This window comes from Canis aureus, chromosome 17, assembly GCF_053574225.1.
Source record: "Canis aureus isolate CA01 chromosome 17, VMU_Caureus_v.1.0, whole genome shotgun sequence".
In the NCBI taxonomy this organism is placed as follows: domain Eukaryota; kingdom Metazoa; phylum Chordata; class Mammalia; order Carnivora; family Canidae; genus Canis; species Canis aureus.
The window spans coordinates 55,405,656-55,420,021 of NC_135627.1; the positions used below are offsets into that span (position 1 = coordinate 55,405,656).

Below are 14,366 nucleotides of genomic sequence, written 5' to 3' on the forward strand. Positions count from 1 at the left end.
CAGGCCATATTCAAAACTGATAAACTGGGAGACTCCAAATGACAGGCTTTCCCTTTGAAGCAATAACAATCCCCAGTTTAAAGCACCTAATTAATGAGAGTTCACTTACTACCAACTACCACAAAAAATACTAATTTTCTAAGCATGATCTGGTCTGTAAATATCCTGGAAAACTACTGTCTTATTTAAATGTGAATGCTGATATCTAGATAAGGTTCTGAGTCCGCGCCCCCCCCCCCCCCCCCCATCTATAAAGGAAAGAAATGTAAGGCATCGGGCCATTTTCATTTTAAAAGTGAAATTAGTGATGAAAAGTACTAACTGCCACCTTAGAGCATGAATAGGGTCAGATCATTACAATGCTGCCCCATGACAACAACCTTGAATAATGAACACAACTGATCTTAATGTTGGCTCGCTCTGGCCTAAGAAGGAAGTTGCCTCCAAACAAGTGTAAAACTAAGAGATCAGAGAGTAGGCATGCTGGGAATATTTAAGCATGTGGAAAAACGGTACACATAGTTTTTTGTAGCTATACCTGGAGTGAAAAGTTGAAGAACCAACCAAACTATTGATTTGGGAATTGTAAATATCCAGAAGAAATTCCAGGTAAAGGATGACATGAATTTAAATGAAATCTTTTCTACAAAATTAAGTTACCCTAACTTGATCCTTTTTTTATTTCCTTAAAGAATAATATTATTAAAAAAAAGAAAAAATAGTAATATTATAAATCTATAACTTACTTGTAAGATTTTTACATTCACGACTTACATAATTATCTTTGGCCCTCAATATAGGTAAAGGTCTCCACATTGACACCAAAATAAAATTACTTGAGGTCTCTCATATCATTACTCCTAGGAATCTGACTAAACACTTTCTATCACGAGGATGAAAGATACTTACTACTGTTTCTCACATCTAAAGTATCTCCTGAAGACCTAGATACAGGCTTAATAGAGCAAAATATATAATCATCTTTTTGTTGGTATTTCACCAGATTACCATATATTGAAATACTGCTTTAAAAATGAGAAACAGGGACGCCCAGGTGGCTCAGTGGTTGAGCTTCTGCCTTCAGCTCAGGGCATGATCCTGAAGTCCTGGGATGGAGTTCCGCATCAGGCTCCCCACAGAGAGCCTGCTTCTCCCCCTATCTATGTCTCTGCCTCTCTCCATGTGTCTCTCATGAATAAATAAATAAAATCTTTTTAAAAATAAATAAAAATAAAAATGAGAAACAGGGGTGCCTGGGTGGTTCAGTTGGTTAAGTGTCTGCCTTCAGCTCAGGTCATGATCTCAGGGTCCTGGGATCTAGCCCTGCCTCAGGCTCCCTGCTCAGCAAGGAGCCTGCTTCCTCCTCTCACTCTGCCTCTATGCTCTCCCTATCTCTTTCTCAAATAAATAAATAAATAAAATATTTTTAAAATAAAAAATAAAAATGAGAAAACAAAGAGGGGCCTAGCTGGTTCAATCAATAGAGCATGTGACTCTTGATCTAGGGTTGGGAATTTGAGCCCCATGTTGGGTGCAGAGATTTATTTTTTTTTTTGAAAGATTTTATTTATTTATTTATTCATGAGAGACACAGAGAGAGAGAGGCAGAGACAGAGGCAGAGGGAGAAGCAGGCTCCATGCAGGGACCTGATGCGGGACTCGATCCTGGGTCTCCAGAATCACTCCCTGGGCCGAAGGCGGTGCTAAACTGCTGAGCCACCAGGGCTGTCCCAAGAGATTATTTTTTTTTTAAAAAAGAGAGCAAGAGAGAAAGAGAGAGGAAGAAAACAGAATTACCCATCTACCAAAGCTAACAGAATGATGACTTCAACATTAGAGTCCCTTGAATGTTCATTTAGAGAACTGCATGAAGAATTACATAATTTTCAAATTAGTAACTTACTAATTATAACAGTATTCTCAGTATTCTTTGTATCTGTGTTTCAAGTATTCTAATGACATGAAAGTTCATATTTGGATATAGATGGTTTTAATCATCAAGGTCATACACTGTAAATCTGAAAAAGTGTGGGCACTAACATCTTTTGAAGGAAAAAAAAAATCAGTGCCCAAGAGTAATCTTGGCCCCAAACATCATCTGCCTTTTCTTTGCTATCAGCAAGGATAAAAAGATGCCTTTTCTAAACTCTCTCCCACATCTCAACTATCCTAGGCTCATACAGTATTTTTTTAGATAAATTCAAACTTCACATTTAGAAGAAGCATAGTGTCTAGTGGAATCAGACTCCTAAATTCAAACAGCTGGGCTAAGGTAAATTATTTACCCTGTGTCCCTCAGTTCTAAAATGCAAGTAGCAGGACACCTGGGTGGCTCAGTTGTTGAGCGTCTGCCTTCGGCTCAGGGCATGATCCTAGGTCCGGGGATTGAGTCCCCCATTGGGCTCCCTTCAAGGAGCCTGCTTCTCCCTCTGTCTATGTCTCTCTCTCGCTCTCTCTCTGTACCTCTCATGAATGAACAAATAAAATCTTAAAAAAAATAAATAAAACACAAGTAGCAACAGTATATATGCACTGTAAAAGATCTGAAAACTGGAAACACATGTATAAAGCATGTAGAACACCATTAGTACCTTACTCAATAAGTATTAGTTGGTGTTAAAATAATTATTATTATTCTAACTAAATTATAAGCTGTTATTCTTAGCCAAGATCCTTTCCATCTTAATTCCGTCATTGAATTAGTTATCTCATTTCTTGCCATCTGTAAGTTTAATAATTTGCCATGTTTATCATAGAAGCCACTATCTTCCAAGCTAAACAGGGCCTGCTAGCATCGGTCCACTCACTTATATTCTTTCTTTGCAGAAGAGAAAACACATACAGTAAGATAAAGCCTCATAATGTTATTGGAAGGAAAGGTAGTAGAAATATTTACATCTACATTTACATTTTGCGGAAGGGAAAACGGAGCCTCAGAGGCTGGATGATATCTATGTGGTTAGCAGCATTTTGGTCCTTTAATTTTTCAACTTATTAAGGCAGAGTAAGGGAATTCAAAGCTAATATAAATATATTCTATACGCTGAGGAAGAACAGTATCAATTATAATGAAACAGTAATATTTACTCAGAGAGATCTTATTCATGCTCAGCAGCATAAATGATAACTGGCTTCCGTTGAAATACTCACTTCATAGGTGGGGAAAAATTAACCTAATTGAGCAAATTTGAATCTGTAGCATCAATATATTGAAAACAATTTCTTTTTTTAAAGACTTACTTATTTTAGAGAGAGTCAGAGCACGGGAGTGGAGGGTGGTGGGCAGGAGGGAAACAAAGGGAGAGAGAGAGAGAGCATCCCAAGCAAACTCCTCACTGAGCATAGAGCCTGACATGGGGGGCTCCATCTCATGACCTGATCATGACCTGAGCCAAAATCAAGAGTCGGATGCTTAACTGACAGAGTAACTAACCCACACACTCCCATACAAAACAATCTGAAAACAATTTCCAAGGTTACGCCATACAATGGGGGCACCTGGGTAGCTCAGTTCGTTAAGTGTCTGCCTTCAGTTCAGGTCATGATCCCAGAGACCTGGGATCAAGCCCCACGCCAGGCTCTCTGCTCAGCGAAGAGTCTGCTTCTCTCTCTCATTCTACCTCTGTACTCTCCCTCTCTCTGTAATAAATAAAATATTTTTTAAAAGATTATACCATACTATGAAAATTAGCCAATAAATATAATTTTTTCCATATCCTGCCTGCTTCACACACTCATTCCCCAAGATTCAGAAAAGATATCCTGAAATGAGGGTTTTGACAAGACACTTCTATTATAAATAAAAACAAAAGCATCATTCTATTTTTTTTACATATTTGTCATTAAACTCTCCACAAACAATGCTGTGAAGAATCAACTGTAGGATCATGTTCTATGCATTTGTAAACACGCGGCTTTCCTGTTTAGCTTACCAGAATCAGTGTTTACTAAAACACCCAGAGGGTCTGAATTTGCTTCAGGTGGATCTTCAGGTTTCGAATCACGCAAGCAATTGCCAGATCCAATGGCCGCTTTCTGTCCAACACAGTCATTTTTCCATTTGTGATGCCTGCCGGGACTTCTGATCTTTGCCATCTGTGAATGTCTGGACATCCCCTTCATCTTGCTGGAGTGAGAAAAATGCAACTCTTAATATGAAAGGCAATGACCTCTCAAGAAAAACCTAAAAAATACTGACCACAAAAGAAATTTGCTGCCGTATCAATCATTTGTAGCCTAGTACATTAAAGAAATCAAAATAAATAAACTCAATGGCTTCCAAAGACAGAGAGCTTTATGGTAGATCTTTAAAAGAATAATACACCACAATATATTTTACTTTTATCAATTCTGAGATGCACATTTCCTCCCGTATTTTAACCCCTCTGAAAATGGTCCACGTTGTATGATGAACAGCAGGTGAATTTAATGGGCAGAATTCTTTCATTCTGATTGTACATAAAAGTGTTTTTTAGTTAACTTTCATCTATTCATTCTCTAAGAGTCTTAAAGTTTCTAACGCATTTACAAATACTCTGCCTTGATCTTCATAACAACTCTTTGAAATAAATTAGACAGGTAACTATTCTCTTTACAGGATAAACTTAAAGATTATAAACTGAGCACAATTTCACAGCTACTTCAAATCAAGTGCCCTCTCAACAACTATAATTACTCCTCTTAGAAGAACAAATGCTTATATGAGCATATTCTAGGGTAAACTAGGTGTAGAAAAAATTTCAAAAAAAAAGGTTCATTATACATTCTCAGTAGACAATAATACAAGGTATCCTTCGGTAGGGCTGAGTTTTCATAAAAATACATGTTTTTTTTCTCATTTGTCATTTATCAGAATTTTTTTCTTCATTAATAATGGAAGCTGCAGTTAGAAATACAGAAATTAGGACTCTGGGTTTATTTTTTTTTTTTTTTTTTTTCAAATTTTATTTTTTTTTATTTTATTTATTTATGATAGTCACACAGAGAGAGAGAGAGAGGCAGAGACACAGGCAGAGGGAGAAGCAGGCTCCATGCACCGGGAGCCCGACGTGGGATTCGATCCCGGGTCTCCAGGATCACGCCCTGGGCCAAAGGCAGGCGCTAAACCGCTGCGCCACCCAGGGATCCCTGGACTCTGGGTTTAAATCCCAATTTTGCCACTTACTAGCTGTGCCTCTTTGACAATATTAATATCCAATATTAATGTTTGTTTACTCTCATTTGTAGAAAGGGAATCTTAGAGACATAGATTTAATATAAAGTGCTGCAATGAGTCCTTAATAAATGGTAATTATTACTATAACATTCTCTAAAAATTTGCTAAACCAACATATTCAGTTAGTATTTCTATAATCCAAAGGTTCTTAATCCTTTTTAGGGTGGCCATAACCCTTACAGTCTTGTTCCAAAAAATCATATATATACTCCAAATTTTGCAGAAAGCCATAGACCAATTTCCAATGTTCCAACCATGGAAGGTAGGCCTCAACAATGTCATCACAGGTAAAACAAGTAGTTTCTGCCTCTGGCCCACCAGCCCCATGAGGATAATGCTTTCGTTAGACGCCATTCACAGATGCCTTCCCTGTTTCCTGCTCCAATGGCACCTGACCACAGATGGCTTTTAAATGATCATCTTTAAGGTATTCACTAATAAGCAATGAGTTAGAATGACATTTTTAAAAGATTTTTTTTTAAGTAATCTCTACACCCAACATGGGGCTAGAACTCACAACCCCAAGATCAAAAGTCTCATGCTATACTGACTAAGCCAGCCAGGTGCCCCTAGAATGACCTTTAACTGATCAGATCAATAAGACTTCGTTGAAAGTGGTATATCTGGTATTTGCACTACCCCTACTTTTGAGGGAGGAGTTCCTTTACACTGTTGCTTAACAATCATTTAAAAGGAAAAGTTTATTTAATCAACACTTAAAAATACTTATACAAAGTACAGATTTACATGAATGTGGAGAGATTAAGGAATAATTATAACTAAAAAGCTAACAGGGAAGTAGAATATCAAAACATTATTCATTCAGTTAATCCAAAAGAAGGCAAGGGGGCATCTGAGTGGCTCAGCTGGCTAAGCATTGAACTCTTGATCGCCACTTAGGTCTTGGTCTCAGGGTCATGAGTTCAAGATCCATGCTGGGGCTGGTCATGGAGCTTCCTCAAAACAGTAACAACAAACAAAAGAAGGCAAGGAAGGAAATAAAAGAAAAAAATAGGACATGTTAAAAAAAAGGATAATGGGAGACTGAAACCCAACTATATTAATTACTTTAAATTTCATGAAAAGATAAAGATCATGGACTTAGATAATAAAAAATAAAACCAGATTATATATTCTCTAAGAAATATACTTTTTTTTTAAGAAATATACTTTTAAATACACACATATGAAAGTCTAAAAGGAAAAGGTGGAAAACTATCCTTTCCCTATGTACCATATTGCCACCAGTCCCAAGTCAGGTGACTGCTTTCCAGAGGATCTTTTTTGGACTCTATTCTGTTCTATTTACCTATCCTTGGACAATACCACACTACTGCCATCTCTTTCTTAGCTGTCTAGATCCTTTGGATTTTCATATAAATCTTAAACTTATTAATACTAACCCCTTCCACTACCTACAAAACAAAACAAAATTAAACTAAACTAGCTGGGGTTTTGACTAGGATCAATTTGGAAAAATAATCATATAGAGTCTTCTAGTCCATGAACATTATGCATATCCCTCCATTTACTAGGTCTTTATTTTTCTGAGCAACATTTTACATCTTTTAGTATAGAAATATTACAAGTCTTTTATTAGATGCATTCCTAGGTATTTGATATTTTGATAGTATTGTCAATAGTATCTTCTAAATTTTCATTTTCTAATTGTTGTTAGCATGTAGAAATGCAATGGATTTTTTTTTTTAAATAGTGACTTTATATATATTTAGCACCCTTGCTAAATTCACTTTATTAACTCTAATTACAGATGTTTGGATTTTTTTTTTTTTTTTACATATACAGTCATGCTGACTCTTAACAAAGGACAGTTAATTCTTCCTTTTCTTTTTTTTTGAAAGATTTTATTTATTTTATTTATTTAAGACCCTAGAGAAACCAAGATACCTAAAGGATCAAGCTGTTCTAAGTACTTTAGCTGTGTTCCTAGAAAAAAGTCCAAAAATATTTTTAGTAGGGACCCCTGCGTGGCTCAGTGGTTTAGCATCTGCCTTTGGCTCAGGTGTGATCTCAGGGACCTGGGATCAAGTCCCGCATCAGGCTCCCCCCACTGGGAGCTTGCTTCTCCCTCTCTGCCTATGTCTCTGCCTCTCTTGATATGTCTCTCGTGAACAAATAAAATCTTTAAAAACATTTTTTTTAGAAATGTGAAAATATGCAACAAGTTCCTAATGTCTAGTATCCAATAAAAAATTACCAGGCCTGAAAAATAAGGCAGAAAAATATGACCCATAATAAAGACAAAGATCAATCAAAACTAATCTAGAACTGACACAAATATTAGAATGAACAGAAAAAGAAATTAAAAGTTATAACTATATTCCAAAATGTTCAAAAATTAAGTAGAGACATGAAAGATATTTTTAAAAGATCCAAAGCAAACTTAAGATGAAAACCGCAATGTCTATGATGAAAAAAGGCAAAATATACACCAAGAGGTTAAAGAAAGATTAGATACTGCATAAGATAAATGAACACAAAGGCATAGCTATAGAAACTATCCAAAATGAGACAAAGGGAAAAAAGAATTTTAAAAAGTAAGAAGAGCATTACCACGCTAAGGGACAAATTTAAGCAGCCTAATATGCATCTAAATGGAGTCTCAGAACATGAGAGACTCCTAACTCTGGGAAACGAACTGGGGGGGGTGGTGGAAGGGGAGGTGGGGGGGGGGCAGTGGGAGTGACTGGGTGACGGGCACTTGATGGGATGAGCACTCGATGTTATTCTATATGTTGGCAAATTGAACACCAATAAAAAATAAATTTATATTATAAATAAATAAATAAATAAATAAATAGATAAATGGAGTCTCTGAAGGGCAGAGATAGAAAAAAATATTTGAAGAAGTTATGATCAAAATTTTTCCAAAATTGATAGAAATCATAAACTCATTTACACCAAGAATTTCAACAAATCCTAGGCACAAGAAACATGAAGAAAATGATGCAAAGGCACATCATTATCAAATTGTTTAAGCCAGTGATAAAGAAGAAATATTAAAGTAGCCAGCAAAAAAAGCATTTTATGTAAAGGAACCAAATAATGATAACAGCAGATTTCTTTGGAAACAATGCAAATGAAAAGACAATGGAGCAAAATCTTTAAAGTTAATTAAAAAAGCAAAACTAAAACTAACCAAAAAAATCTGTTAAACTAGAATTGTGTATCGAAGAAAAATATCTTTCAAAAAGGACAGCAAAGAAAGATCTTTTTCAACACACAATGCTGAAGGAATTCACCTCCAACAGATTCTTACTACAAAACGTCAAAGAGTCTTTTAGGCAAAAGGAAAATGCTATCAGATGAAAAGATGGATCAACACTAACGAGTGAAGTGTACAGAAATGGTTAACTATGTAGGTATCCCAGCCTTCAGCCAGGCTAGATTAGTCATCAGCTAACCAATCCCCAGCTGTGACTGACCCTTGTCAAGATCAGCAGATATGTCTAACTGAACCCCAGCTGACCCCAGATGTCTGAGTAATTAATACTTACTACTATATGGGGGGAGGGGGCGAGGACACTCATTAAGAGAGTAAAAAGGCAAGTCGCAAATTATGAGGGTATATTTGCAATATATATGCTATACTCAAGAAAGGATTTGTGTCCTAAGTTAATAACTCCTAGAAATCAAGAAAAGCAATCCAATTAAGAACTGGTCAAAAAACTTGAACTGGCACTTCATGAGAAAATAACAAAATGCTAATAAGCATATAAAAAGGTGCCCAACATCACTAGTCAAGAGAGAAATGGTAGGACATGAGGAAAAGGTGCAACCAAGCATTAACCAAAGAGAGCAATTAGATGCACAATCAGTAGGAATGTAAATTGGTACAACTGTTATGGAAAACTGTTTGGCTTTATCTATTAAACCTAAATATATAGATGCCCAATGATCCAGCATATACATATATATGGTTCTGTGTGTATATATAGATACATATACACATATATATATGACCAGTAAAAATGGGTACTTATGTCTCCAAAAGACATGTAAAAGAATGTTCATCGCAGTTTTATTCCTTATAACCCAAACTGGAAACAACCCAAATGTCCAACAGTAGAATGGATATTCTCAAAAATGAGTTCTTCACGATAATAAGAATGAACAGTTTAGAGCTACACACAGTATGGATGAATACGACAAAATAATTCCAAATTACAGAAATCACAAACCAAAGAATATACATTATATGATTCTACTTATATAAGGTTCCAGAGCATGCAAAATAAATCTATGATGACAGAAATCAGAAAAGAGGTCATCTTTGTAGGGAAGCAATAAACTAGAGAGAGCCAAAGAAAGATTTATGAGGTAAAGCTGTTTTGTGTATTATTAATCTGTTTGGAAGTTACATAGGTGTGTAGGTGTGGGTATGTATATAAATTCAAGTTGTACATTTGAGATTTGTATATTTTATTTATATTAAAAATAAACTTCAGGGCAGCCCGGGTGGCTCAGCAGTTTAGTGCCACCTTCAGCCCAGGGTGTGATCTTGGAGACCCGGGATCGAGTCCCACGTCGGGCTCCCTGAGAAGCCTGCTTCTCCCTCTGCCTGTGTCTGTGCCTCTCAATCTCTCTGTGTGTCTCTCATGAATAAATAAACAAAATCTTCAAAAATAAATAAATAAAATTTCAGTAAGAAAGTGGAAAAAAATTCTATGAAGGTGAGGGATTGGGAAAAATAGGGTGTCTCACTCATTGCTAGCAGGAGCGTTAACTATGATAGTTATTTGGCAATTAGCCATTAATATTACAAATACACATACGTTGGGGGCACCTCAGTGGCTCAGTCAGTTAAGCTTCTGACTCTTGATTTCAGCTCAGGTCATGGTCTCAGAGTTGTGGGATCGAGCCCCCATTAGGTTCCACACTCAGCGGGGAGTCTTCTTGGGATCTCTCTCCCCTCCTCCCCATGCTCTCTCTCCCTTTCGCTCTCTAATAAATAAATATATCTTTAAAAAAAAATAGCAAATTGAATTTAAATTAAAAAAAAACTACACGTACATCTTTTGACTCAGCAAATCCACTTCTAGGAATCCATCCTCAGAAATACTTGTATCTGTGTAAAATGTATGTACAGGGTAATAATGACAAATTTTTATTAGTAAAATATTGGTAAGAACTTCTGTATCTGCCAATAGGAAATTAATTTAAAAAAAAAAAAAACCCTGGGCAGCCCTGGTGGCGCAGCGGTTTAGCGCCGCCTACAGCCCGGGGTGTGATCCTGGAGATCCAGGATCAAATCCCGCGTCAGGCTCCCTGCATGGAGCCTGCTTCTCCTTCTCCCTCTGCCTGTGTCTCTGCTTCTCTCTCTCTCTCTCTCTCTCTGTGTGTGTCTGTCATAGAATAAATAAATAAAATCTTATAAATAAATAAGTAAATAAATAAAAATAAAAATAAAAATAAAAGCCTGTGGGAATCCTTAGGGTTCTACACATCCTTGAAGAATGAGGACACTAGTTATGCATTAATATCTCCAAGTATATCATTTGGCTAAAAAAAATAAAATGTAAAATAATGTCAAAAAAGGGGGAAAAAAGACTATTATCTGATGTGCTGTATGCAAATGAAGTATCTCTGGAAGGATAAAATGGGTTGTCCCTGGGAAGAAGAACAATTTAGCTAGGAAACAAAGACAAAAGATTTATTAGCAATAGATCTTTTTGAAAACCACATTTAAAAATACAATTTAAAGAAATTTGAAGTAAAAAACATAAAAGCAAAGATTTTAGGGATCCCTGGGTGGCGCAGCGGTTTAGCATCTGCCTTTGGCCCAGGGCGTGATCCTGGAGATCCAGGATCGAATCCCACGTCAGGCTCCCGGTGCATGGAGCCTGCTTCTCTCTCTCTCTCTCTCTCTCTCTCTCTCTCTCTGTGTGACTATCATAAATTAAAAAAAAAAAAAAAAATTCAAAGATTTTAGAATTAGGAGTGTAAAATTTTAGGATTTTGTTACATTCTCTTGTTTATTATTTATTTGTAAGAATACTCATTTAAAATAAGCAGGGAGGGCAGCCCAGGTGGCTCAGCTGTTTAGCGCTGCCTTCAGCCCAGGGTGTGATCCTGGAGACCCGGGATCGAGTCCCACATCGGACTCCCTGCATGGAGCCTGCTTCTCCCTCTGCCTGTATCTGTCTGTCTCTCTCTCTCTGTCTCTCATGAATAAATAAATAAAATCTTTAAAAAATAATAAAACAAAATAAACATGGAGAATGCAAGCAATTTTAAGGAACTTACCCATACTGTGTTGTTGTCAAAACTGCTCCTCTCTTTTCCTTTTCAAGTTTTAACTTTTTCTTTCTTTCAATATTGGCCAGAGTTGGGTAGTTTCTAGAAAACAGTAAGTCGATTATAAAAGGGTTTTAAGAGTACAAATTTAATTAAGCAATCAATTACTGCATTTAGCAAATTTTATTTAATTAATGACTAATATAATAAATCATTTTAAACCTTTAATTCTTTCTAGAATTTTTTTAAAGGAAAAAAGTATACTGTGACAATGCTACTCAAAATATAAACCAGATTTCAGTCCACAAGCTTTGCTACCATGAGGTGAGGCACTTACACTAGAATTTGAAACAAATAGATCGTAAAATTTTTATTTTACACATTTTTGTGCTCAAACTGATAATTCATTTATATGTCATGTACCCATAAATACTATTAAAAAAGTAAGTCTATGCAACTACTTATTCAAATACATACTAGGTACACCCAAACTTACCAAAATGAGGAAGAAAAAGTTCACAAAAAAAGTAGTCTGATAGAAGGATAAGAAAAGCACACAAGGGCAGCCCCGGTAGCCTAGCAGTTTAGTGCCACCTTTGGCCCAGGGCATGATCCTGGAGACCCAGGATCGAGTCCCTTGTCGGGCTCCCTGCATGGAGCCTGCTTCTCCCTCTGCCTGTGTCTCTGCTTCTCTCTCTCTTTCTCTCTCTCTCTCATGAATAAATAAAATCTTAAAAAAAAAAAAAGCACACAAATAACTATAACAAAGATCAAAATATAATATAAGCACCCCAAAGAGTATAAACACTAGAACGTGGGAGGAAAAGATTTTCTCTAGCTGGAGAAAACCAGAAATTCAGAAAAGAAGGGAGAAGGAAGGAAGGAAGGAAGGAAGGAAGGAAGGAAGGAAGGAAGGAAGGAAAGAAGTCGGTCTTACATGGTTTTAATAAATAGAAATTAAATGGAAAACTTCCATGTTCTTTTTTTTTTTTTTAAGATTTTATTTATTTATGAGAGACACAGAGAGGGGCAGAGACACAGGCAGAGGGAGAAGGCGGCTCCCTGAGGGGAACCTGATGCAGGACTCAATTCTAGGACCCCGGGATCACAACCTGAGCCAAAGGCAAATGCTCAACCACTGAGCCACTCAGGCATCCCAAATCTTCTGTGTTCTAAGCAGAGCAAACAATACAAACAAACCAAGGCCTCAGAAAGTGCGCAAAATATCCAGGGAATGGCATGTGGTTCATTTTATATAAAACAGTTATAAGCAATCAGACAGAAAGGGAGCCTAAGGCCATTAAACGTCCTTGAATAAGAGATTAGAAAATTTATATTTAATTCAGTGGCAATGGGGAGCCACTGAAAGTTATGAACAGGGAGAGCTACGTACAAGGCAGTGATTAAGATTAAATCTGACAGCAGTGTGCAAGGTGAATTGCCCTGACAAAGCTTTCTTTATTCCTTGGCACAGCTGTGTGGTGATGCGAGCACCAAACGGTGGTGGTGGCGGGAACAGATCCTAGGAGTATAAGAAAGCACAAAGGGAGGGGAAACACAGACAGCCCTCTACCACTCAGCTTGGCTGGTCATCAGAGTAAGTTTAAGAAAGATCAACAAACTGTATTCTCCCATTGTTACTAGGACACTGTTTCCACCCCCTTCTTTTTCTTTCTTAACATTTGCATCGCTGACTTGAATGGCACAGACAATATGAAGCCTTTGGATTGACCACACTGGAAGATAAGCATAGAAATGACATTGAGTAAGTGGTGAAATAATTAGGGAAAAAAGGCAATGAATTTCAATGAGGACAGTGCAAAGCAATCCAGCCAAGATCTATCCAGCCAAGAAAAGTAAACTCCATAAATAAAAGATGATGAATATACAAGCTATAAATAAACATAAGAGGAAAAGATCAAGGTCATAGGAGATAAAAATCTGACGGCCAGTCAGCACCATATGACTGGACTTTTGGAAAGCAAACATAATCTAAGGTTATGTGAAATGGAGTCTGGCACATGTACAAGTGTGAAATCTTCCTCTCCCAAGACTCAAAAGTGGTCAGAAACTCTCAGGGCACTGTGTTCAGTTTTGTGCTTCTAAACTGAAAAGGAATGTTAAGGAAAAATAAAACTTGGAAGGGATTCAGAAGAGACTCAAAGATGATTAACAGCATGAAAACTAAAACCTCTGAGGAAAGATGAAAGGAACTGGAACTATCTGTAGCCTTTAAAAGAGGAAGAGAAGTGACAATAAATGCTCTTACAGAAAGGATGGTAGCCAGCTGGTTTCAATCTGAAGACAGAAATATGCAGAAGCAGAAATGGTGAGAAAAAGTGATGACTTTCACAGGCCCCACACTGTCTAGGCGTGTAACTCACAGCTACTCAACACCCTTCACCTCTCCGAAATGCACTTATTCTTACTAGGGTCTCCAACATTTTTCTTCTGAGTATTGCAGACCCTAAACATGTTGAGCCACATGCTGAACAATAAAGATTTGCTACTACAGGGATCCCTGGGTGGCGCAGCGGTTTGGCGCCTGCCTTTGGCCCAGGGCGCAATCCTGGAGACCCGGGATCGAATCCCACATCGGGCTTCCGGTGCATGGAGCCTGCTTCTCCCTCTGCCTGTGTCTATGCCTCTCTCTCTCTGACTATCATAAATAAATAAAAAAAAAATTTAAAAAAAAAAAAAAAAAGGATTTGCTACTACAGTGTACAATGTACAATGTACAAGTGAGCAGATGCTACCTAAGTGCTTACCAATGGTAAGAAATCTAAGTGTTCTAGCAAGTGGATTTAACGTGAGATCTAAGAAAGAATTCCTTAAACAAGACATCAAGGATGTTTTGCAAATTCCTTTGGTGGAAATCTTTTAGAACAGCTCA

The 14,366-nt window shown here is 37.1% G+C and overlaps 1 protein-coding gene across 2 annotated transcripts in view; it reads right to left on the reverse strand.

Moving 5' to 3' along the window:
• NUFIP1 (nuclear FMR1 interacting protein 1) overlaps positions 1–14,366 on the reverse strand; it is a 74,894-nt gene that overhangs the window by 43,074 nt on the left and 17,454 nt on the right. For both annotated transcript variants that reach the window (XM_077855615.1, XM_077855616.1), the window contains exons 6-7: positions 11,483–11,575; positions 3,933–4,126 (exon numbers count right to left, since the gene is read on the reverse strand). In XM_077855615.1, the coding sequence (XP_077711741.1) occupies positions 3,933–4,126; positions 11,483–11,575 (287 nt within the window). The remainder of the gene's footprint in view (positions 1–3,932; positions 4,127–11,482; positions 11,576–14,366) is intronic.